The sequence below is a fragment of the Zosterops lateralis genome (assembly GCF_965231275.1).
Source record: "Zosterops lateralis genome assembly, chromosome: 5".
NCBI classification, from domain to species: Eukaryota; Metazoa; Chordata; class Aves; order Passeriformes; family Zosteropidae; genus Zosterops; species Zosterops lateralis.
Genome location: NC_139766.1, coordinates 24,257,961 through 24,283,830, shown reverse-complemented (window position 1 = coordinate 24,283,830; position 25,870 = coordinate 24,257,961). Strand labels below are relative to the sequence as shown.

General features: G+C 34.4%; 1 protein-coding gene across 1 annotated transcript in view; it reads right to left on the bottom strand.

Moving 5' to 3' along the window:
- Window positions 1–5,868: 5,868 nt before the first annotated feature.
- The window catches only part of SLC30A9 (solute carrier family 30 member 9), a gene marked incomplete at its 5' end in the record, with an annotated part of 30,857 nt that continues 10,855 nt past the window's right edge, over window positions 5,869–25,870 (bottom strand). The window contains 10 exons of the mRNA XM_083861240.1: window positions 5,869–9,104; window positions 10,344–10,457; window positions 13,203–13,332; window positions 17,749–17,914; window positions 18,843–18,950; window positions 19,379–19,450; window positions 19,887–19,926; window positions 20,361–20,496; window positions 21,837–21,892; window positions 23,684–23,786. Of these exons, the coding sequence (XP_083717366.1) occupies window positions 9,060–9,104; window positions 10,344–10,457; window positions 13,203–13,332; window positions 17,749–17,914; window positions 18,843–18,950; window positions 19,379–19,450; window positions 19,887–19,926; window positions 20,361–20,496; window positions 21,837–21,892; window positions 23,684–23,786 (970 nt within the window). The 3' untranslated portion in view covers window positions 5,869–9,059. The remainder of the gene's footprint in view (window positions 9,105–10,343; window positions 10,458–13,202; window positions 13,333–17,748; window positions 17,915–18,842; window positions 18,951–19,378; window positions 19,451–19,886; window positions 19,927–20,360; window positions 20,497–21,836; window positions 21,893–23,683; window positions 23,787–25,870) is intronic.

Sequence of the window (25,870 nt, the reverse complement as noted above, 5' to 3'; positions counted from 1 at the left end):
AGTATAAAAGCAGCTTCTACTGCAAATGTATCACATTAAGTGAGAAAAAAAAAAGCCACACCAGCAGATTAATTAGCTAAGTCGAGAGAAAAAAATCTGACATGAACTTATACAACAATGTTGGGAAAAAGCTAAAAAACCCTTTTGTCCTTAAAAATGCTTTAAACTTTCTCACTCATCTGACAGATATAATTGCCTCAATCAAGGTTGTCTTTGTAGGAAAATGGAAAGAAACAGGTTTGCTAATGACTCAAAGTAGTTTCCCATTAGAAAAGTTAATATTAAATTTAGTTCCCATTTAGGAATAGGGTCAATAGTATAGCAGAAAAAGTCTAATTAAATCTTTCAGAAATGCCTGCTAGCAATATGATTGAAAAGCTGAAAAATTCTTCTTCCAAAATTATGTGAGAACCTCAAAGAGCCAAAACCTGAACTACTCATTGAACTGATGGAAAGCGGGATTTTTTTATTTGCTAAAGGGTGACCCAAAGAAGCAGAGCAGCAAGTTCCAACAAAGTCTCTTGACAAATGGAATGTCAAGGAAACACCTAGGGTATCTTTCCCATCCACAGCATCAGGAAGACTGAGATGATGTCTCAGTTCAGGCTGAGACATTTCCATGAAAAAAATTGACCTTGGCACATTCATAAACCCAGCAAATGCTGGCCCCTACACATCTCCCTCAATGATCCAGAAGTGTCTGATTACCTACTCAGCAGATGGAGCACCTGGAACACAGAAATTAGTCTTCTCCACCTAAAAGCCTTGTTTTGAACCACCTGGAAACTGAGGATCTACAGTGAAGGTCAGAACCAATGAAATCAGTGCAAAGCATAATGGGAAAGGAGCAGAATGGATTCAAGCCACAGCCTTACTGGAAAGTCTTTCTTGTATCAAGGTTTCCAAGTTGTCCAAATTCATTAGGATCTTCTTCCACAGTACTTAATTTTTTATTTTTGCTAAGATGCTGAGAAAGTTGTCTTTCATGAGAAACACCAGTTAGGTAGAAATCTGCAGCCTACACACACCTACATACAATTACAACATGCAGAGACAGAGGTTCAAATTCAAGATGGATTTTCTTTATGACTGTCTTAGAGAAAAATAAACCCCTCACATTTAAACCCTAAACCTAATGTTTTGTGTATTCAGAGCAGCCTGATTTTATGTAAATTGAACAGTAGGTAAACTGCTATTCAATCAGTATTTGGGGTATAAAAATTACTTCTCTAAAACACTGAAAATCAGTTTTACACTAGAGCAGTGAATAACATTTAAGTCACCTCAAGTGTCAGAAAGAGAATTTAGAAAAGATCTCACTAAGCCCCAATGCAGCATCAGAACTGAAGGCTAAATTTAAAAAAAAAAATTAATTAAAATCACAAACAGCTTGGGTAAATCAATACATGTAATTTATTGGGAGCTGAGCTGGCACAACTGTGAAAGCAGAAACTATGCCCCTTTTCCTAGGGTTTTCAAAAAAAGTTTAATTCAAATGCTAAAGGAAGCTTTACTTTTCTTGATCTTTTAATAAGTCCCTCATAAAATATTTGCAAATACAGACAAAACTCATTCTTGAACAGGACTTCTAAGATCACCTTCAACCAGCTGACTGCAAGGTCCCACTTCAACCCATTACACCCCATTTAACAAAATTATTTTGGAATGGCCTTTCAGTAAATGCCATAGACAGCAAATAAAGAATGGAATTTTGAAGATTCCAGGTTACATTTCATGAAAAGACAGAGCTCTCTGCCTCTTTCAAAGTGGCTTAGATCACTTGCTTGGTGATTCCAACAGCCCAAAGACAGCCCACTATTTGAACTTGACCTCAAATAGACAAGAGATGAGGCCCTCAAGTCTGACTTCTCTGCTCAGATGGATCTTGTGCCATTTGGTTCATTAGAGGAAAAAAAAAGCAAACACAACAAAACTATAGGAAGTCAAAAACCTTCTCTTGAGAATACCTTAACTATGAAATGAAATATCTTTAGCAATAAGGACATACAGTGCATAGCCAAAATCTTTCCTGCAATATGTTGCTTGACCACTTTATTTCTGGTATCTGATACCATAGAAAAAAAATCCAGTTTTTCAAAGTTTCTCGACTTCATCAGCCAGATTTCTGAAATTTTTGACTCTTTTCTCCAAACACATATTTTCTTAGCCCAATTAGAAGCAGTTCTTCCCGTAACTGGATAAATAAGCAATTTTATTGGTATTAGTGATAAAAAGTAGCACTTAAGTGTACCAGACAGTACATTAAATCCTTTCTAAGTTGACTAATTTCAAGCTTTTTCTGAAGAGGCTTGGACAGCTTTCCTGTGATTGTGAAACAATAGTTGCTATGCAAGCCTAACACATAAATCCAACCTCTTCAAGGAATTCTTCATGCCCTTGACTATAAACAGACATGCAACCCATGTGTAGAACTAACTTTCTTCATGTCATCCTTACAGTTGGATCCTGACATCTAGTCCCAACTGGAGACAGTGCCAGTGGGGCCTCTGAACCAGATGGAAAGAGCTTTCTCAGTAGGGGGGAAGGAACTGCCCTCTCTGTGGGCAGGGGTTGAATAGGATGAAAGGCAGAGTTGCCAGTGAGATTCAGAGAACAACTACAGAGTTTGGCCAGCCTGGGCAGGTTGCTCCCTCACCAAGCCCATGCTATTGAACAGGGTGTGCCAGTGTCGCAAAGGCAGACTGAATAACGAGTACAAACAGATGGACAGAACCTTTGTTTTGCATCCATAAAATAGCTATATGCAATTTGAATTCAGAAACATAGTGAATCATCAGCTGCCTAAAGCCAGTGTTATTGGTTACTTTTCCAATACATATAAAACTACTTCAATTAACAGAACACCACCCTTACTGGCTATGTAACATTTTACTGAGTAAATACAACTTCCAGACATGATACAGAATGTACTGAATTCAAGTATAATTACAAAACAAAGAACATACGCAGGTAAATATTCCAATATCTACATCTCACAAATCAAAATTACTTCCCCATACTAATATGGAATAACCAAGACACAGAATGAAAAAGCCAATACACCAAACGCAAAGAGCAGGGTGGAAAGGGGGCTGGTGAATCCGATTAAAAGGCTGCATGGAAAAATAGATTTTGAGATTGCCCTTTGAAAATTCTAACAGGAGTGAAAAATCCTCACTGTTGTTCAATCCACTGTTGTTCAATCCAATGTTCACTGTTAAAATTTAATACTATCTTGGCAATAGCCAAACTGCAAATGTTTTAGGCATTTTTTTAACACTTCTCACACAGTTCTTCGGTATATTTAATTTGAAGAAAAATGTACAAAATCCCTTTTATATTACATCATTTATCCATCATTGCCTTTTTTTTTCTTCTGACTTCAGATTTGAAGCAGCTGATCACAACCCCTCCAAAGTTTCAAACACAGTCTAAACTTAATTACAAAAACCAAACTTATGCTAGATTATGGACCTGTATTCCACTATTTTAACAGACACCTCCTCCCCAAAATAGAACTATGAATGCTGGCTATAAAAAAATTTGACTGGGCTTGCTGTTATTGTAACACTTATAAAAAGTAACCACAACCTTTTATTTTAATTCACAGCTTTGATTTAGCCAGGAAAAAAAAATTGTCCACAAGCACCCTACATAATACAGAATATTTTCTGCCTATTTATTATAATGTACTATAGTGTCTGTGGTACGAACACACATCCTTTTCACATTACATTTTGAATGTTTTATCTCCTTTTCAGAATGTGATTTAATTAGAAATCTTGCTTATCCACAGACATCTCAGCAAACTGAAAAATACAGACTAATGTATTCATCAATGACTACAGTCCACTGCAAGAATTCTGTAGACTTTAGAACAGAGCACTTCTTTTTCCACAGCACATTCAGTATGGTGCTTCAGTCATCTTCTGTCTAAAAGAATCAGTTAATTTTCTCTTTAATTCACTCCAGCTCTCATTTCCACGAATAACATTACTCACCCTTCACTTACCAAACACATACCTCACCAACAACAACAGAGATTTTATCACCCTTAGCAGTTTTCAGTGGACAAATAGGTTTGTACCTGCAAGGCTGAACACTGTATTAGGACACAGCCAGACAGAGGCTCTGATTTTCATTACAGGAAAAAAATACAGATTTTTGCTGGGGGAATTATCCAACTGTCAGAATACTGGTAAAGGAAAGAAAACCTCATCCTAACCTAGTTTTGTGCATTCTAATAAGATAATTTCTTACTGTTCTTTACTTCTCCAATCATTATTTCTTATTTCTGGATAAGTTTTTTAGATTATTTTCATCCTTTCCTATTTCCAAGTACTCAACATCTCAGGTCTTTTCCTTCCTTGTATTCTTTTCATCATATACTTTTAGTTTCTTTTGCTTCAGCAAAGCCTGACTGACTGCAGTTTCTATAGACCCTACATCCACTTAGACCTTCCATTTTATTTTCCTCAAAGGACATACATTTCAAAAATTGAACTATTGTACATTAGAGCCTGGATTCCTATTTCTTTTTTTATGTAATATAGTCTACTTTGGATCATCATGATTTGTGTCTCACTAACAAGAAAGGAAAAATAACTTAAGCTACGCAAACCCTCTAGAAAAAAAAAATCTTTTTGGTACATCTCAACTTCTCATTTACATTATGCAGGTAAACTGCAAGAGGTTTTAGTGGTACTCTCTATTCAGAGCCAACAATAAGAATAGAAACAGCACAATACTTAAGCTAGAAGGAAAAAAAGCACACTGTCATTTTATATTCACTTCTGTAAGCCTTTAGGTATGCATAGAAGGGCAAGTTTCATACAGGAGTCAATATTCATCAGTTATTCTACCTTGCCAAAATGCCTCAAGAACATGTGAACATAAAAGGAAACACTTTGTTTTCAAATCTTAAACAATATGGTGTTCTGGTTTCTTCTATAAGGAAAACATCTAAGTCAAGTTTTAAAAAAGGCAATTTTAAAGAATTGTCACACTTTGAATAGACTAGGGCATAAAAGCTCTTTGCATGAAGACTGTATTTGATGTGCTCATCACTATTAGAGGTACTTCTACAATGCATATTTTTTTCTTTGTTGCAGAAAAAAAAAAAGGTTAAATTATTTAAAATAAAGAGGATGCAAGATTGCAATCAATGTATAACTTACACAAAACATACCTAAAAACATTCCTGTACACTCCTTTATCAAAGAGGGGGCAGTAGAAATCTCTCAAAAACTTAGTCTCCAGATACAGCTGAAAAAGCTGCACCTGACAGAACCAGTAAACTTGGTTTTGGCTAACATGGTTTGTAGCTTTCAAAACAGTAATCACTATTTGCAACTATTAATGAACAAGAAGTACAGTACAAAAGTCACAGATCCGGAGTAGAATTTAGCCCTGTTTTTAAAATATAAGATGTTCATAATAGCTTCTTCCTCCAAAAGTAGAGAGTCATTTTGAAGCAATAAAATCAGTGTGGGAATTCAAGGAAGGGAAAAAAAATAGTGTCTAAAAAGCCTTTGGTTCAAAGATGATTCACAAGGAATAAAGGATGCAAACTTGTCCTTAAAAAATATGTTCCCCCCAGTACTTCTGGACCAGAACACAAACCACCAAACAGTCCCTGTAATACAGTAATCCATTGGGGTATTTACTACTACCACTGTATCCTTAATAAATGCTTTAAAAGTGGAGGGAGAAAGGGACACCACATCAAATGCTGAATTCCAGTGTATGATAGAGACAATTTAGACTTGGAGTTCATTGCTGGGGGCAAGATAATTACTTCAAAATTTTATCTTTTACAGAAAAAAAATATTCTACAGAAAAAAAGTATTATTAAATCCAGCCATTAGATCATTAGGATAATTCAGTATATTGGAACACTAAGACAAGTTTTTCAAACATTGCAAGTTTTACAGAACTATGAGTCACTGCACAGCATGTAAGAAATCTTCCACAAAGCAGAGGGCAGCCACATTTTGAATACAATTTGAAAAAAATAGAACCTGCAAGGCCAGTCTACAGAAATAAATTATTTTAAAACACCACACCTTAATTGAAAAAATCCTAGAATATAACTTTATTGTTAGGTAAATCCTCACTTCTTTTCCTTAAAATCAGTTAAAAAAACAATTCTGTAATTGCATTCGTGATAAAGAAAAATTCAATCCTCCACACATGTACAGTTCTTTAATCTGAGGACTCTATCATGTAAATGTATTAGATAATTATTTTCCCCAAAAACATTAAAACAAAAGTAAAGTAAGAAGTGGACCCACATTACCTCAAGGTTTTGACTATAAAGACAGTTAAAGAAAAAAAAGTAAAAATGTTGTATAGTTAAAAATGATTTGCAAATTATAACATATAAATTAAAATGTAACAGCTTGGAATTACTATTCCTTTCCAACCTGGCAAGCTCAATGAATCAGTAGTTCATGCAATTGCATGACATGGAAACTTACAAGGTACTGCCAAAACCAGTCTGCCTGCCTTTTTGAAGTATATCACCATCCAGGTCATTTTAAAAAACAGAACTGGATCCTCAGACTGGTCAATGTACTCCAAAACACTCAAGTCCTGGCATCTTGAATTTAACATATTGTGATAATCAGTAAAGTAACAGGGAGACAAGGAACTCAATTCTATCTTGGAATATAAACAAAAGGTATGGATGGGTATTTTTCTGACTCAAATAAGGAAACTAAGATTAGAATTCAGATGAATTACATCTCCAATGAATAAAAACCCATTTTTATAGGCTTTTGGAGCAGATGTCCTGTAAGAATATAAGCTCATACCTCCTCTTAAAAATTATACAGGAACACTTTGCTATTGAGATAATGTTTACTAACCCTGCAGGGAAAGTTCCACCCTGCAAAGTGCACACTGACACGATTCATTCATCAGTAACTCCAGCATGCAAACCACTTGGATAACACTGGCTGTCTTCTCTAACTTCTGCAGGAAGAATATTCTCCCAGTTTTACTTCTCTTCAGGTTTTTGATTTCTGAAATAACTGGTTTATTAATGTGTTTATTCAAATTCAAAATCCATATAAATATTCTAGGGAGAAGAAAAGATGCTATGCGTTACCAGATTCCAGTGCTCTTCATAAATAAGACTAATACCAGGAGAGTGCATACTGAGATGAGATGAATTTTACATAGAAGGGCAAGTAGAAAGTGAATTATTTATAATCTGCGAAAATATGCCTTATTTATTTGATATGGGAGACTTCCAAATTACCTTTAAACTGCATTTTAAATCATCAGGCTTAAATATCCTAACTAGTTTTACAATAGGAGAAAACCAGATAAAGTAAGTCTTCTTTTGAATTAGCCATAACAAGGTAATATGCTATAAAGAAGCCACCAGTGAATAGGGATTATGGAAAAGGGTACCAAGGAGATCCTTTCACCCACAATTACTGTATGTGAAGCCCCATCTGTCACTTAACTCTGGAATGTTTTTATACTTAAAATAACTAGCATGCAAAGTGCTTTGCAGTTGTCAGAAAGGCATGTTATTTTAAATTCTTATTGTTCAATGGTAAATGACACCTAGTATGAAAAAAAAAATAATTCTAAAATGCTTTTAGTCAGATCTGGACATATTGGTCTCCACAATTATTTGCTGCAATGTTTATAATATAATCTTACATTGATTTTTGAAGACTTGTGATTCACATCAACATTTCTTCTTTCAGCAATTCAGCCATTACTCCACAACTGAGTTACTAGGATGGTCTTATTACCACCTGTCACCCACCAGCAAATCTTATTTTACATTAAAGTGCATAAAGAATTTTCCTCAGTGCTATTTAAATATGGTTATTTAATTTATATTTCAACATGCAGGTTCAGTACTCATGGCCTTTATTAATAAAGGCTCAGTCTCAAAGAATCTGGTACAAATTTGAGTACCTACTGCAGAAAGCCTTGAGACAACTGTACACAGTCCTGGAATTTCACATTTCCAAGTTATAAACTAATCACTTATCTCTGGATTGTTGAGGACCACTGATAGAATTACTCTCCCAAACAAGCAAGGTCAAGTTATCAAAAAATTCAGAGTAAGTGGTTTGGAATTCAGGTAATATCTAAAGGAAAATAAATTAAAAATACAATGTATTATTTTGTTTAATTATAAATAGATAATTTTTTTACTATTATATATTCCCATATCTGGCAAAAGAGTCTATCAAAATATAAAAAGCCAAAAATGCCAGGTAACTTTTAATAAGCACTGCCATAAATATCTCCCAGATTACATCTGAAGATATTTACAAATAAGAAAACAAGTGTGAAAGTAGGGAAAAAAACAAACAAAATTTAAAGAGCAGAAGTGCACCAAAATTTGTACGCAGTTATTTTTCACAGTAATTTAATGTACTCTGGCTAAACCCATACAGCTGGCTCCTCTAAGGTGAAAAGCCTTGTTTTCCTGAAGTGCAGTTGTAATCATAATGGTGGCAAAAAGCAGGTTTCCAGGTCATGGTACTTGAGATAAGGCGAGTGCCCATTTGAAACAATTTATCTCATAGAAAAGAAAAACTGTGAAACAATCACACAGCTGAAATATTACAATTTAAGGTTGGCAGGTTCCACTGGAACAAACTCTTCCTATCTAATCTTAATATCTCCCAAGAACCTTTAATGATATCTTGAAAGAAACTAAAGAAGTGCAAACAGACTGCAAAGGGACACAAATGGAAAAACTACGTGTGTTGTATAGTTTCAGGCAGCTGTGTTTGCCTAACTAAACCTCAAGTTTTAAGTTCTGGATCGCAGTAAATATACTTGGACAGACTCTCCTGTGGATTTTAACTCAAGTAGCTTTTTGATACTGAATTTGCCATGGAAATTTTTGTCTGCAAGTCTAGCGCTCTTCCAGGAACAGAAGCAGTGCTAACAGTCCAGGAAGCCTACGGCAAAGGAAGCGAGGTATGGTGCTGAGGTCACTGCAATCTCAGAAGCTTTTCAGCCCATTATGGGACTTCTTTCCACAAGGGTTGCAATCTGAAGATTTCTCCTGTTCAAGTCTACAGTATCTCCAAATCCACATGACGAACATCAGGATTTCGTTGCTGAAATAAAATTTTAAAACAATGTATTGAAAATATTCAAATTTTGTACATGGTTACAAATAATGTGTTTCCAGTATGATGTTGTCAACTGGATAATAAATCCCCTTTTTGGGTAACATAGGGACTATTTTAAAATGAGGAAGAGTTTCAATAAACATTGTCCACATTATAAGACGTTTTTGGAAGGCTAAGTCATCTTATGTATTTTTTTGATATTATAGAAATATGTTATCACCATTACATGAATTGTACAATCCATGAGAAAGTCATGACTGCAAAGACACCCAGCATGTGAACCTGCCTAGTATATTTACTAAACCATATTCAATACCAACACAACTGCTATATGTAAATGCCTATACCAAAAAGTAGTATCCACATTTATAAAAAATTTAGGTGTGATCCTGCTCCTCAAAAAACATGTACGAAGAACTGATTCAGAGGGTACAGTTAAAATCAAAAATAGTATTTTGATTCTTAAACAGGACAACCTTAGCGATAGAAACTTAAACTAGAATATCTATGAAATATAACAAGCAAGAACAGGCATACTCTTGAGTCACTACTCTCATGGCTAGAAGAGACAGTCATGGCAGGACTGCATTTATCTGGGGGTCAGTATACTTGGAATTCTGAATTCATGCCAGGAAAGTAAGACTGACAGCCCCAATATACTTACAAAATTAAAAATGGGAACAACCCTTTCTTCCATCAGCCAGAGGATATTTAAATTGCAGAATGAAAAAAATTTATAAGACAGCTTATCTTTACTTTGTAAAGTAAAATAAACACTGCACAACTTCAACAAGAGTAAAACATGTTGAGTAGCAGTCCCATCACCCAGAAATATTTGATACAATTCTAAGATCCAGTTAAAAAAAAAAAGAAAAGAAAAAGAAAATTTACTTTTTTACAGCCAAAACAGAATTCAACAGCCTATAAATAGTCTGACATTCTGAGAATACAGTAAAAAAGACACATTCAGGTCTATTGAATGAAAATTTGTTCTATGTTGCTATAAAATGGAAGAAAAGATATAACAAATGGATCAGTGGTTAAGTAAGAATTTGCTGATGACCAGAACTAAGATAACACTATTATAGCAAGAAAATCTGCATTTGCAGTATCAACTTCTTTCCCTCTCTCGTATTTACAAATGAAATCCCAGAAATTAGATGTAGTGATATTGTTTAAAATATATCACAGAATAAGCACTCACTAATAAGCAGTTAAATTTACCTTCAGGTCCTTCTCAAGTCTGTCTACTTCAGCACCCAGCATGTCAATGATATTCTCACCATGCTTAAGCATAAAGGCTTCTAATTCTTCAAGGGTTTTCACTTGCTGAATTTCCTAGGAAGAAATTAAATTTAAGAGATTGAGATGAGGAAAAGAAAATAAAGGAATAACACTCCAGAGGGTCTTGACATATTTCAAGAGGGAGGAAAAAATACCTAAACAAAACACTTCAGCTTTTGCTATTTGCTCTGAAAACATCATCTGTTCTTGTGTTTCAAAGACACAGAAGAGTAGCATCCATTCAATGAAAACAGCTGGCTCTGTCATTATCACCTGCATTTGATACAAAACCTTCTTCTATCTTTAATTGATTTCCTCCTTAACTTTCCAAATAAGTTTAGAGAATTTCATTCATTTTCTAGAAGTTTCTGAGGTATTCCTCACAGCAAGGTAGAGCAGGGTACCCCCATGCATTCTTTTTCCATTTTCTACATTCTTGTTATTTCATTACGCTGCCTACTCTGGGCATCAAATAACCAACTCATCTGAAAGTCCACAAGGATTTCAACAAATGCTGCTGTAAATATGACTCTTCCATAATATCAGAAACTTGAAGACAGTTAACAAGAACTCAGACTAAGAGACCAACAACACATAAAACTGAAGGAATGAGACTAAGGAAGACAGGATGTTAAATTCCACCCTTCAAAAAATCACAGACATCAGCAGCACAAAAGCAGGTACTACAGTATTACCATAGAATTATACAATGGTTTACGTCATAAAGGGCCTTAAAGATCATCTAGTTGTTCCCCCACTGCCATGGGCAGGGACACTTTCTGCCACACCAGGTCACCCAGGGCCCCATCCACCCTGTCCTTAAACACCTCAAGCGATGGGGCATCCACAACTTCTCTAGACAACCTGTTCCACTGTCTCACCACCCGTTACCACAGTAAAGATTTTTTTTCTTGTATCTACTTTATGTCTACCACCTTTCAGTGAGCTTTCCTTAGAGTCTCGCACCAAGCTCTCTGGAAGCCATTTGTCCTGTAGTTCATCTCAGCTGCAGTATATTTAGGATAAATAGGTTATTGTAAACAGAAACAAACTATGAAACAGTTAATTCTTCTTGTGCATACAAGTACATGACAGCAACTTCTTTCCCGTTCTCACTACTCTAAAACTGAAGAGGAATAATGTAACTGAGCAAGCTTAAAACATATCTCAACCACAATAACCCAGGACTACAATCACAGCAAGTCTAGCAAGAAAAAAAACAAGGTAATCTAAATGACAGCACTTCAACAAACATTTCACAACTGTAGAAAGAATAACATTGACAGCAGTGCTAGTTGAATGAGCTGCTTATTTGAAAAAGTATAGGTCAAAAGGCAAGCAGGATGCCTGCATTTGACTTTGGATGGCTGAAGCCTACTGAAAGGAGCTTCAATGACAAGTTTTACAGCTGACATGAGGTTACTACATGAAACAACAATGACCTGTGTAAGACACAGTTGCCAACCTAGGCTTAATCAGGAAGATCTTTCCCAACAATACTCAAAGGACTGGAAGAACTAGTGAAGGTTGTAAGCAATTCCCAAAGGGAATAGCAGGTAAAAAATAAAAGCTAACAAAGCCTTTAAAAGAAGACAAGTGTACTAAAAACTGCAACAGCAAAGCAACTAGCAATATAAAATCAGGCAAACCTGCAGTGTCTCAGTGGTACAAAGCTGATAGCACTCTTCCTCTCAAAAATGTAATAAATTGAAACTAGGTAGATTAACAGATCAGATATTGCACTATATATACACAATTCTTATTTTGACATTAACATATTTTAAAACTGGGATACTGACTAATTATTTAAAATTGCAATGTAAAATTTAAAAGTAAACATAACTTGTAAGTCATGTTTAATGGACAAAAAAATGCAGACATCTGTATTTCATTTTGAAAGGGTAGAAAAGAAATTTTGTACACAAACAAATGTACATAAGCAAGGTACCAGTGAAAAAAAAAACATGTCTTGTCAAAACATTTTGTTTACTTAAAACTCTCTTTTTATTCAGATTTTTTTTTTCATACTTCATAGTTCTGCCATATAGAATAAAGCAGAGAACTGTTCTGCATTTCTGTATTGAAAAGAAGGCTTAAGAAAAGCTGGTCTGAACCATGATGAAATCAGAGACTGACACTTGCTGAAGGATGGTTAATTTTCAAACATCATCAAAATGCTAAATCATGTGATGCAAGTAATCCATATCCACGCGGAGTCTGAATGGCTGGACCTGTAAACCCCAAACACTGGGTTTGCCATGCCCAGGGCAAATGGCTCTGCCAAAACAGATCCCTATTTGCAGGTGACAAGCTTCTAGTTTTAATTGCAGATCTTGTAATTCAATAAATATATTGGAAGAATTATGTTCTCATAATTTTTTTTTCCTTCACAAATCTCTGTTTTCTAACAGAAAAGATCACAGAATCAAGAATATTCTGAGTTGGAAGGGACTCACAAGGGTCATTGACACCAACACTTGTATGAATGACCCGTGCAGGGAGCAAACCCGTAACCTCGGCATTATTAGCACTTGCCTCTGACCACCTGAGCCAATCTCAAGGGTAACGAGTTAAAAAAAAGAAAAACTTGCCTTCCTCCTTCTCAGGCCAAAAGTAGCTCTTTTTCAGCAGCTCATAATTATCTCTAAGTACATTTAAAACACTAACATAAAGGAACCCTGCAACCCTTCAAATGAAGAAGTGAAATGTATCTCATCTATCTGTAAGCCTTCAGTTTAGAGGTACTTGAACTGGAAAGTATCAAATATTGGGGGTTACAAAGGCAATTTTTATGCATACTTGTAGCAGCTGTTCGATGTCTTGTTTCTCCAGGTAAGACCGAGTAACAACACGTCCATCAAAGTCTACTTCTGCCTTGAATCTCACTTTGCTCATTCCCATGTCTGTAGCTTTAACATCATGAATTGCTCTGAAACATATACATTTTTAAAGAAAATGTAAAACAACATAGAATAAACCACTAGCTAGTTTGACTTCTCATGTTAACAATACTGTCACCGCAAAACGATCCTGTAATTTTAAAAGGTCAGTCTTTGACAAAATATCCTCATTTTGCCCACCCACACTTCCATTAAATATTGATTTATGTTTAACTAGTTATTTCACTTCCATATGTTTCTGCAACACCAACACATGTATAAATCACTGCAATAAAAGACAGAAAGCTAGAAGCATCCCAGACTTAGAACTGGAATAATAGTATATTAAAAAAATTCCACAATTAAAAAAAGTGCGAACTTCTCCATTCTGTGTTAAAAGTTTATGTCCAACTTATTTTCCACTGCAGAGTAGTTTTTGTGCATATACATGACACTATTTAACAGTCTTTAAGTACTCTCAATTCTGAAGAAAGGAATAATAACCAGTTGTAAATTAATGAAAAGAGGCATTTCAATTATAGAAGTATCCTTTCCTAAAGTTGATAAAGGCATGATCTTCTGGAGAATTTTCAAAAATACATTTGACATATGAAAAAGTTACAAATATTGTGTTTAGGATTCATTTTTGATCCTTCAGAACTATAAATCACAGCTTATCATGTTTGTAAATGCTGAAAATGTGTATTTATTTAAAGGCTCCTAATAAATACTAGAACTTGAAAGCTCTAATGTTTATATTTTGGTCCTTTGAAAAATCCTGGGTTTCTGTAGCAGAGTTTTGTTCCAGCTTGTTGGACAAATTCTAATGTGTGAATATAGGTAGTAAACAACAAGCTCTAACTTTTATGGGATAGGAAGCAAACTCAGGACCAAGACATACTGTGATGAATTTCAAAAGTAAAATAAACACAAAATAAAATATTTGAGTTTCTTCCTAATTATAAAACTCAGTTTATGTTCAAAGCCAAGAAAATTTAAAATTGCCACTGCAGAGTAAGTTTCCACATTTTTCCATCAAGGTCAGAAAAAATAAGTTGAGACTAAAACATAGGATATAAATCACAAAAGGTTCATATTTTTAAAATTCTTGCTTCTGACATTTTCCAAGTAAAACAAGTATAAAAAATTTCAAAGACTTTTAGTTTTATTAATAAAAAAATGCATTCTTGACTATTTGGTAAATTCTAACACAAAATTTAGATTCAGCAATGCAGTTCACTTGATGGAAAGTACCAAACTTTATTTTGCTAAATTGTGCAATTTCACAGAATCTACAAATTTAGCATGCCCTTTGTCTCAAGCAAATTTACTCTTCCCAACTAGAAATGCTTCTTTGCATTTGAATGTTTAGAAGTCAGAAATAACTTCACAGGCAGTGCAGCCAGAAAGCAGAAGGCATGTATGTTGGAAGGAGCCTGTTAGAATGAACAGCCAAAAAAGAACAGGAGACAGAAACTTTAAGATGAACAATCACAGGAAATTTTTACAGAATACTTCTTGTAATACTCAGGGTGGAGAAAAGGTAAGCATATTAAGAAGAAGAAATAGAACATGAACTAAATATAGAGACACCAAAAAATACATCTTAGTAAATATTTAAGCAGATTAAAAGAACTATCAGCTTACTGGTAGCAATAAAGAGTTTCCAGGTCCATTCCAATTCACACAACTATTCTGCAGGAAGTTATCAAATCAAGAAAGGATTAATTGGAGTAAACTAGATGACATCAAACTACTTCATCCCAAAGAGGATATTTAAGATAACAGATGTGCTCAATAAAGAGAATTTGGAGCCACATGATTCAAAAATGTTGAAGACATATCAGGTGCCTCTCAGAACTACGCAAGAAGAAAAGTGATATTTGAGCTTCCCATTAAGCCTGATAAAATTCAGTGAAATTATGCATATTCTATAAATGTGAAGGAAAACTGTCTACCTTAGTGCATATAATCTGCCCAGGAAAGATAAGACTTGTATTCAAGAGTTAAAAGAACTAAAAATAACTGTCAAGGAAAAACTATTTTTCATCTTGCAATACTGATGAGAATTAAAACAAAAACAAACCACATTAACAACACTGTGCCAAAATTTAAGAACAGTCAACAAGTCCATCCAGTCCTTAAGTGAGGACAACTTCACATGACAACTGAAGGAAAAATAGTTTAAAAGGATGGGAGAAAAAAAAATCTATATTAAGAACACTACTTCCAGTCATTAAGATTTTAGAGAATGTAGGTCTTGTCAAAGAATCCTGTTATAAAAAAATATTAAAGTATCAAGATTTAGTTGAAAAAATATCAGAACCACAGAGACTTATTTTAGTAGGACAGCAGTTAGTATTATCTGATAATCAAATACTTCCTAATTAGCAGTGGATCATGATGTTCAGGCAAGCTACTGCTGGAACAGTAACTTTAGAGATGGTGCTAACAGGGGCTGAAGGAGGAGATATCAGAGCCCCTGGATCCTTTTGTCAAATTGGATCTAAAATACTTTTGGATGAATACTAAATGATCCCCCAGTGTATCTCTTTCTGATATTGTAAAACACATCTGAAAATAAACACTGCAAACCATGCCTGAAAGAAGAAGAGAGCAGCAATTACAAAAAGCATTGCACTGAGAACTGAAAACCCTGAAAGGTTGAAATAAAAAGAACAAATATTAGTCACAGCTTTAGAAGCAGGCCAGTAATCAGGAGCATCTTCTTTTACATTTTCTGTCAGAAGGATATGTAAGAGTACAACACACTCCTACACATCTCCATTTTAGAAAATGTGAGAGTCAGAATAATCAACAAAATGCTGACACTCCTAGAAGTCCAAAGCTTATGTTAATGACAATATATAGGTAGCCCTTTGAAGAAATACTTAATGTTAAAAGGCTTAGTCAATTCAGCTGCTATATTTTTCCTTATTTCAGCCTTTGGTTTGTTTGTTTTCATCTTTTCCCCCAAATTATGCCTAGTAACAAGCAAGGGTAATATAAGTTTGTGGAGAACTGAGATTAAGACCAGGTGTCTTATTAGAAGATGTACATTAACAAACTAGAGATAGCAGGCTTGTTGTTAGATCTTGGTCAAAGAAAAACTGGGCACTGAAAGACATCAAAGCTGGTAACGAAATGGATCTAAGAAAGAAATAACTGAAGACAAAAGTGAATACAGAGGGTATGATAAGCACCTAAACATGTTTCAGCTTCTAACCTCAAAAAAATAAAAACATCCAGTTTCTCACAAGTCTTTATTTCTTTTATTATTCATGCTTTATTTTAAAATTAAGGTACTTCTTGTTTAAAAAAATGTCTATAGCAAGAAGAACATGAACTAAGTCTGCTCTGTTGAGAAGTTTGAGTCACCCATAAAATGGAATACAATATAAAATGGGGCTTGGCCTAGGAGAAATTTTATTATTTCAGCCTGAGACAAGCAAAAGCCACCTGTGCACTTTGGAAAAAAGAAGTACAAGTCATGCAAACTCACCTACTCTAACACAGCACTGCCGACAGATCTTTCACCATTCAGACTAATCTAGGACCACAACAAATACTTAATTTACTGACATCTGAAAATTCTATCAGATTTCTATTCCAAATAGGATTCTTGTTCAGTTTCTGGAATGAAGACCATGTCATCCAGACCTCTTGCTTGGAACTATGATGATGCAGCACTTACTTTCTTTCAAGTACTCTCATTTTAACTAATGGGCTTGGGGATTTTTCCCTCCACAGCTCAAAAATTACTACATATAAAAAAAGCACCACAATATTTCAGCTGATTTACACAGAAATATTTTCCTAAATAAATATTTAAAAGAAAACAAAAAGAAGTTTGCTTCTAAATCAAGGTTAATAGGGTAAAGCTAAAATAGATCATTGAAAAGCATTTAAGAAAGATTTTAGAACTCCAATGAGCTGTAAGTTTACTACAAATTGCAGACTTACTAAGAAGGAGAAATTAGCAATGAGCTAATTTTGTAAGCATGTAACATGAAGAATCCATGGTATCATAATGCTACTGCACCACGTCCTGCCAACTGCTACAGAATTCCACATACTGAATATTAACAGCAATAGAATTTAAATATTTAAGTCCTAATAAACTATTCAAGCAACATAACAGTATCATTTAAGTGGTTGAATCTCATTAATTTGAAAATAGTTAAGTTTCTGATGGCTTTCTCATTAGGTCATTGTCAATTTCTGTAATTAATGTGACTGCTAGAAGGCATCTGCAGTGCTGTTTTAGCTGTTGAACACCCAAGAGGTACAAGTATTCTTTTAATGGAAGTTTTAGCACAGAAATAGAAGTTAGCAATAATAAAGACTCTAGAATCTCAATACAGAAGATTCCACACTAAAAATAATCTCACCAGATTTCTCTCATTAAATGTTATTTCCTTGCTTTTTGTTGTTTATAGTAGAGACTGAGCTGTAAAGATTCTTACCTTACTACAGGATCACTTTCCAGTAACTCAGTGAGCCGCTGCAGTTGTTCAGGTTCAATCGATCGTCCCAGCAGGGCTTCAGTGTTAGTGTAGATTAGAAATGCTGACACAGTTCCTAACAAAGTTCCAACACCTAGAGACCCCACACTGTCATAATATGGGTTTCCTAAACAAGATACATCAAATTAGTTTCACAGAGTATTTCTAAAACATAGCAGAGAATTCCAATTTCACACTGAAAAGAGTACATAGTTAGTTTTGAGGTGTTTTCCGGGTTTTGCTTTTTGGTGAGATTTTTTTGGTTGGTGGGGTGTTTTTTTCAGTTGGTCACTTATTTGACCTTTTTTTTTCTTAATTCAGTAATTCTTTTTCGTACTGAGGAACACAATGAAACTGGTACAAAAGAATTTATCATAAAACAAACCTTTAAGTCCCTCCTGTCCCTTAGAGGACTCCTGTCTCCTACAGGACTACTAAATGAGTAAACTCTTGTCAGTATGTGTTTCTATATTAGTAAACAAATTTATACACAAAGTTACATACACTGAAACATAGGTAGCAGCATAAAATCCAGCGGTTTTTTATGAGTAACTCAAAAATTTGCAAGTATTAACCATTTCTGGAATACAGTATTTATTAGTAAGTTTCAAACACTTACTCATGTTCAGACCTATAGAAATAGTACTGGTTTAAAGCTGATGAAGGAAACTAGAAGTGAAATTTAAAAATTACTTCTATATAAAAAATGAAGCTTGCAATTAAATCATTAGAAGCGAAAAGAAACAAAATTCCAATATTTATTATCTTTAAAAAATCAATACTTTAAAAGGGATGAATAAGTAATCATACCTCTTTAGAAAACTTAACTATGCAGCAAAGATATACATTGAACCACTTGGCATACAAATCATCTTACCTTTAGTAAAAAATAACTTTGTATGACAAAATAGCTCAAAAATGTGCTTACAGAGTACAAGTATCAGAAATGAAGAGCAGAGATACATTTAAGTCAACCAATATAAACTAAAGGCTCTATATTCATATCATGCATGGGGAGAAATCCACATTCTGCCTGCCTCTGTGCAGAATTTTACCTGTTAAAGAAGTCAGACCCATACAGGTGGCAGCTACAGCCACACTCAGAACTGCTGCAGCATCCTCCAGTAACACCACATTGGTACTAGGATCACGACTCTGCACAACTGCACACACAACAACAAAAAGTTACATTGCTTTGAAAGCTTAGCTTTACTATGTTATGCATAGTACTTAAACTATACTAACAAGAGCAATTTAAAAGAGCAATTTATGCAATTATATAGGTGTAAAGTGAATTTTTGCATATGCTCACACTTCCAAAAGCATTTATATATACACAAAACAAGCCCAATTATGGAAGCTTCTCAAAAATGTTAGAAAAATTAAAAGGGATATTTATCCTGAAAAATACATGCACTTAGCCAAGTATTTAAGTAGCGCTCTTAAATCAACAGTTTTCACCTAATTTGTAAAATGTTATTTGTAAGTAGAAGAGAAAAAAGATCAATAAAGGAGAAAGGAAAAAGGAAAACAGTAGTGAACAGATTGTGTTTTAAATAACCACATACCTTACTGCTATAATGATACATACCATATTGATAAAATGAAAGACCCTTGGCTCGAGCACTCCTCCGAATTTCATTTATAGCAACAAGCAGGGTGGCTGAAACAACAAAGTTGTTGCTGAAAATTGCTAGAGGCCAAAGGACTAATTTCCATTTTGAAAATTGGGAACTTTTCCTTATAATATCATAGCAACAGATCATCTAGAAAGCACTTATTATAGGTACTTTGAATGAAGTATAGTTGCTTTCTTTTCTACAAGCATATCTCCCATACAAATCCGAAGAGTTATATTCATTGATAGTTTAATACCAGAAAGTCAATCCATGCCTACTTTCCAAATTATGTTCCTCAACTTCTTATTATATAGACATATATAAAAAAGAAAAGTTTTCACTTTTTTTTTTTTGTTTACAAGTATTTGCAACAGAATTTAAAACTTCACTCTGTAAGCAAGGATCATTTATTACTGTAATTACTGACATTGTAATCTTAAGAGATTAAAAATACTTAAATAGAAACTTGAAACTGCATACCTCCTTCCGATACCAATGACCCTGCTAAAATGCAGTATGCCTGAATGAAAAAAAGAAAAAAGAATCAGATATGATACTATATTATATTATATGCATATTTCTACAGATCTCTTCACCACAGGCTATCCAAACACAGCATTCCAGAACCACATTACCCACTGTGCCATGTAATTATCCCTCAACAGAAGGAACCAACAATAATTGAATCATGCAATATATTCCAACACAGGAAAGGAGGACCTCTTAGAGGGGGGGATATGAAAGGAAGATGCAGGGCTTGAAAAATAGCTCATTTTGCTGCAAGATCAGCTATAGTTTAAAGATTTTTTTTTTCTTAAAACACACTTTCACTAAGAATGGTTTAAATTAATTGTGTTGGGATTCAAACTGACTCAGGAAGTGAATTTCAGACTATGCCACTATTTTTTAACAAGTTACTGGTGTTAAATACAATACCAAACAAGATTAGCCTACCCAGAGAAGAGATTCTACAGGATGAGGGTGGAGTAAACCCATGATCCCATGATACCAAGAAAGTCCTGCACCCATCATGAAAATGCCCACTCCACTAATCAGGGAGGCAATATAGCGCATATTTGTGAAACCATACCTAGAAGAAAGGAAAGAAAATTATTTTCAAAATAGAAGATTTTACATCTCTGCAAACATATCTCGAAGTTTGCCATTAATTTTTACATGTCTTAAATTATCATCATATGACTTGGCATCTGTTTAAGACAAAGCTGCTAAATCCAATTTAATCCGGGGGGAAAAAACCTGACTTGAAAAAGGATATCTAATACATGCAAGGACATCAAACATAAATATTTTTCTAACTTGTTTATAAACAGCGGTATTAGCTCCTGTAAAATGAACAAAGATTTTACTTTACAACTGAAAAAAAACCCACAAAATAAACAACATGTGTCACTTTTAGATTTTAGTGAAATGCTACTTCTAAACGAGGACTTGACTCAAGTTTAGTGAGTAGCCAGTCTACATAATTATTAAAGCTAATTTAAAGGGAATAAAATTTATTCATCTCTCAGTAGTTGAGCTTACTACAGACATTTGACACTTGCAGTTTTTAGGTGCAGTGGAGGAATTAAAGCAGTATTAGAAGTTTGTGTTTATTCCTTGTTGGTTTTAACTCCATCTACAAACAGTTTGTTTCTTTTTTCTATATGGAGGAAGAACGGGAAAAGTGAGGGAAAAATGAGATGATGAATATTGGTACAAATTGAAGATTCTAATTTTTCAGATTTTACGATGCTGTTAATGAAAAAAGCATAACTAATTCCATAAATTAGACATATTTTTGAACTAGTACCTAAAGAATGAATGACTTGTCCAAACACATGAGGAGTAAAACAGGTCAACACCAAGAAAATATCATGGAGAGTACAGCTTAAATGTTTCATGAACTTGTGAAAACTTTTTAAGTAATATCCCAATTACAGGATACAAAGAGCAGTTTATGTAAAGCACAGCTCTTTATGGTACAAATAACTAGCTTGCATAAAAGCACTTTGTTGAAAAAAGGAAGAGGACAGTAATTTTATTTTTTTTAAAACCCTGTGATTCACATGAACAGTGTTTAAAAAGTAGATCTGTTAGTTGGAAGAGGCAAAAGAGCCCAGAAAAACTTGGAGAAATAATGTCAATTAAAATAAAACATAGCAAAAGTGAACCACAAAAAAAAAAAAAAAAAAAAAAAAAAAAAAAAAAAAAAAGAACCACAAAAAAAACACCACATGCACCAAGCCACTGAAACTGCAACTCCTGGAGCTTGAAAGAAACCCCTTATTTTATCTGTTGTAAAACCAGAAACAGTATGTTTCAGCAATAACACAAAACAGCAAATGAAAAAGAACAAGGTGATGCACAAACAAGAACAGATCTTACTCCTATATATAGTTACCAAAATTTTTATTTACTCAAAAAGCTTACGGATGACTAGGGTCAGGTGTCCTTGCAGACTGACTGATGCCCAAAGCTAGCAAAGCCTATTTAAGACAAGAGGTTAAAAAAAAAAAATTAGAAACATTCAGTATCAACTGAACTTGAAAGGTAAAGGCAGATGCAAATTATTGAACTGCCTATATGCTTTGCTACTGATATCCTATTAGAGTTGGAATAAAATCCTCAAAATTTGTCATCTACTACTCCCAAAAAATTGTTAGTTATACCTACATATATAATATACATGCAATTATATGGTGTGTATATATAATTACTGTTAATTATAATTTTAGAATTGCAACTGAAAATGAACATTACATGCAATCAGAAGTATTTTTGCTGTGCTTCAGCACAAAGGAATGAAGTTGCTCAGGGAGCAAAGCTATTTAAATAAATCCCTCTTGAAGAGAAATTATACTGAGACTGTGGTGTAGTATGGTGATGACAACATTTAAAGCATTAACCTTACACTGCAACTTTTCAGCCTACTTTGAAGGAAGAAATAACCTCTTGCTATCTAAATTGCCTATCTGGGATATATTTAATTAGGCAGGTATTAAGTTGTTGATGCAGTAAGTCATAAATCTAGAACTGAATTTTGCAAAGCATTCATTTTGTTTGAGGTTATAGATAATGAAATATAGTAACAAGCATTAAAATGCAGATACTTTAGTCTTAGCTGCAGCAAGCGGCTTTGAGACAGCAAGGTTTCTCCTGTGTTTTTCCCAAAACCACACACTCAATTATCTGAAAAAACAAAAACCCTCCACATTTCAGTGGAATGTTCAACTTTGATATTTAAAAAACAGCTCTCCAATGAATGTAATACCCCTATCAAACTAGGTTCATCTGTACATTGACACATTTGGCAAAGTGAAAAATCACACACTTTAAGGCTGGTCTCCCCATCAATTTAAGTATTATCGGTTGAATTAGGAGCACCCCTGCCTTCACTTAACATGTGGAACAGCTGAAAGGTTGTGTGAAACCATCATACAAAACATGAGATGTCAACTCAGTCTGTCTGGACGAAGAAGCATACTGGGTCCAACTCAAGCAAAAAGGTTGCCAAAACTGTGTTACTAGACTTTTCAAGATATTCAGTCTGCTCTAATGTTCCACAGATTCCTCTAATTTGGAGGAGCAGAAGACTCTTGCATTTTATGAGTTACAAGCTACCCAAGGACTCCACTTGCTTGAGCTGCAGGAGCCTTTCCTTCAACCCTCTCTTTAAGGGTTGATTTTCCTCCCCCCCAAAGCCTTGCAATATCACTTCAAGGTCTCATAACATATGCTTCAAGCACACTATAGAAAACAGTAGAGAAAACAACTTCAATTTTATCCCTGCACACTAATATCACACATCCAATTGTGAGCCTGCCACTCCACTTCTCAAAGAAAACGTGCCACACATGTGGCTATTTGTGCTGTGAGAGGCTGATAAGTAATCTAGGAATAGAAAAACAAACCAAGATGCTCAAATTCTCATCCTTAGTCTACCTAGAGATGAGTAAGTAACAAAGTCTGTTGTATTACAATAACCAACAGAAGCATTTCATGTTAACATTTAACCAAAATATTAACCAAAATCATTTTCACTTAAGTACCACTCATGACCCATGAAACAGCTGTACAGTTCTTACTGCAACTCCCCTCTTCCAACTTATTTCTAAACAACTTCAAATTCTACATTCTGACTTCTCATTTTTACATTAATACAAATTAAGAAGAGTCCTATTTTTTTTTTAATTCAAGTGCACTACAACTACTGTAAATATCTGTCTTTATTCCTACTTTTATTACAAGTACTGAGTAGAATGGAAAAAAATACTTACCTGGTTACATGTGTCTGCTAAAGAATGTATGGCTTCTGAAAACATACTTGCAGAACCTGTGTAAACCCAGGCAAGTAGCTTGAAGAAAAAATTCAACCCATTTCTGAAAACAAAGAGAAGAAATAACAGAATATTTGCTGCTTAATATTTTCAGCAAAACCAGAAGTGCTGTACCATCATGAGTTATCTGCCAGAAAGGCGTAAACTCAAATATCAGTTTAATAATTAGAGCTGTGCAGACATATAATTCATAGAGATTTTCTGCATGCTTACTGTGAAGGAAGTCCTTTCAGCTAAACTTGATAAAGATACACAGTTTATTCTTCAGAAATCATTAACTTCTAAGCAGCCCCAAATAAGTTATACTTTCTGAAAATTACCATCACACTCACTACTCAGAACAACTGATTTTCTACTAGTGGGAGAATATAAGTCTTAACAACTTCCTTTTCTATTTTTTCAATCCTTTGCCTCCTACACACCCTCACCCAATACTATAGTGCAAAGGTTCCCTACTTCAACCTCAGTCTGAGTCATTCTCAGTAAGATACAAATGTGAGACAACAGACAAGAAGACAAGGCTGTCATTAGATTACACTGTAAAAATTATCTATGGAACTTCTCCATTAAGATTTTCAGTGTGAATTGTGAAGACATTTTTACAGCTACAGGTTTACTGCAATAAACATTGTCTCATGTTGCACAAAGGTAACTATTAACACTAAAGTCCAAACTTACATTCTTACTTCAAACATTATCAGAATCAGCAGGTTAACTACTACAAACACACTGCACAGAAAATCAGACTACAGTTATAATATCCTCCTCTATCTTTTTCAACATGACTTTCATTTATTGTCAATTTTTTAAGTATCTAAATAAATTGTTAAAAGAAACTAGTGGCACATTTTAACATGTGCCAGAAACCATATTCAAGTTAGAGGAAGCACAGCCAGCAGATTCTGAGCAGGCAGCTAATATGCTCTGATTTGGTTGGAAACAAAATCACATTTTTACATCAGGGACCACCATTTCAGAAAGTATTTCCTCTATTATACTGGACTGAACTGACTAATTTAGCTAGCTTATTCCTATCTGCACAGACCCAATAGTAGGAAATCTTAACAGAACACAAACCAAACCTATTAACACAGAGTGTTCCAGTGCAGCCAGTCTGTACCCTCACACACAGATTCACAGAACAACTCTGCTTTTGACTGAACCACATTTCATCCTCACAAGGGAAGCCAGAAGTTCATTAAAAGTCTACCAAATAATTCTAACTGGAAAAGTTAAGACAGATTGATCCTTCTTGATACAAAGCCAAAAGCCATTAAAAAGACCACAAACAAAGGAGTACTGATGGCAACCTTGATTTAAATCTCCGAAAAGCCATCAGATATTTGAGTTCCAAGAGTAGCTTGAACTTCTGAAACAGCTCCACGAAAAGATGACTGAACACCATAACTGTCTCTACAAACTTTTCCTGGCAAGCATTCATATATAATAAGTCCCAATAATCAAAGGGTATTTATGACAAGAATGTAATGTTTACAGCAATGATCTATCTACAAAGCAGGAGGAAAGGTCTGCTTTCTTTGTAGGAGTGTAAGGAACAGAAGGAGGTAGAAATGCTCAGAACATCCCCAGTCTTTCACTTCCATTAGAAACATCCATGCTAAAAATTCTTACGTGTTTTAAACTTAGAAGGCTCTGAATAGTTAGTAGCAGAATACTCAGTAAGGAGGGAGATTTTCATCAAATAAGCTTTGTATTTTTCTTCCCCAAATAAAAGAATATAGTTTTGCAAAAACCCAAAGACTTACTTCCTGTTCCAAATGTTTTTGTTTCCTAGGCCAAAAAAAGTATTTTCCTTTTTCCATTATGCTCAGTTATATCAACAATGTCTTAAAAAATAAATAGCTTTTATAAAACAAAATGTATTTAGAAACTGCAAGGTTTCATGGCAAGTAAGTTTTGGCCTTCATTTCCTGAGAGAAACTTAACACACTTCCTCCTATTTCATGCCAGATAGTCTCTGTGATCATTTGCTTTACATGAGGATCATGTAAAACATGTGAAAGATAAAAAACTCCAAACACATCCCCTTTTCAATTAGGAAAGAAATAACAGTATAAAGAGAAGTGAATTCTTTTCTGTTGGTTATATGGAAGCTTCTTTAAAATG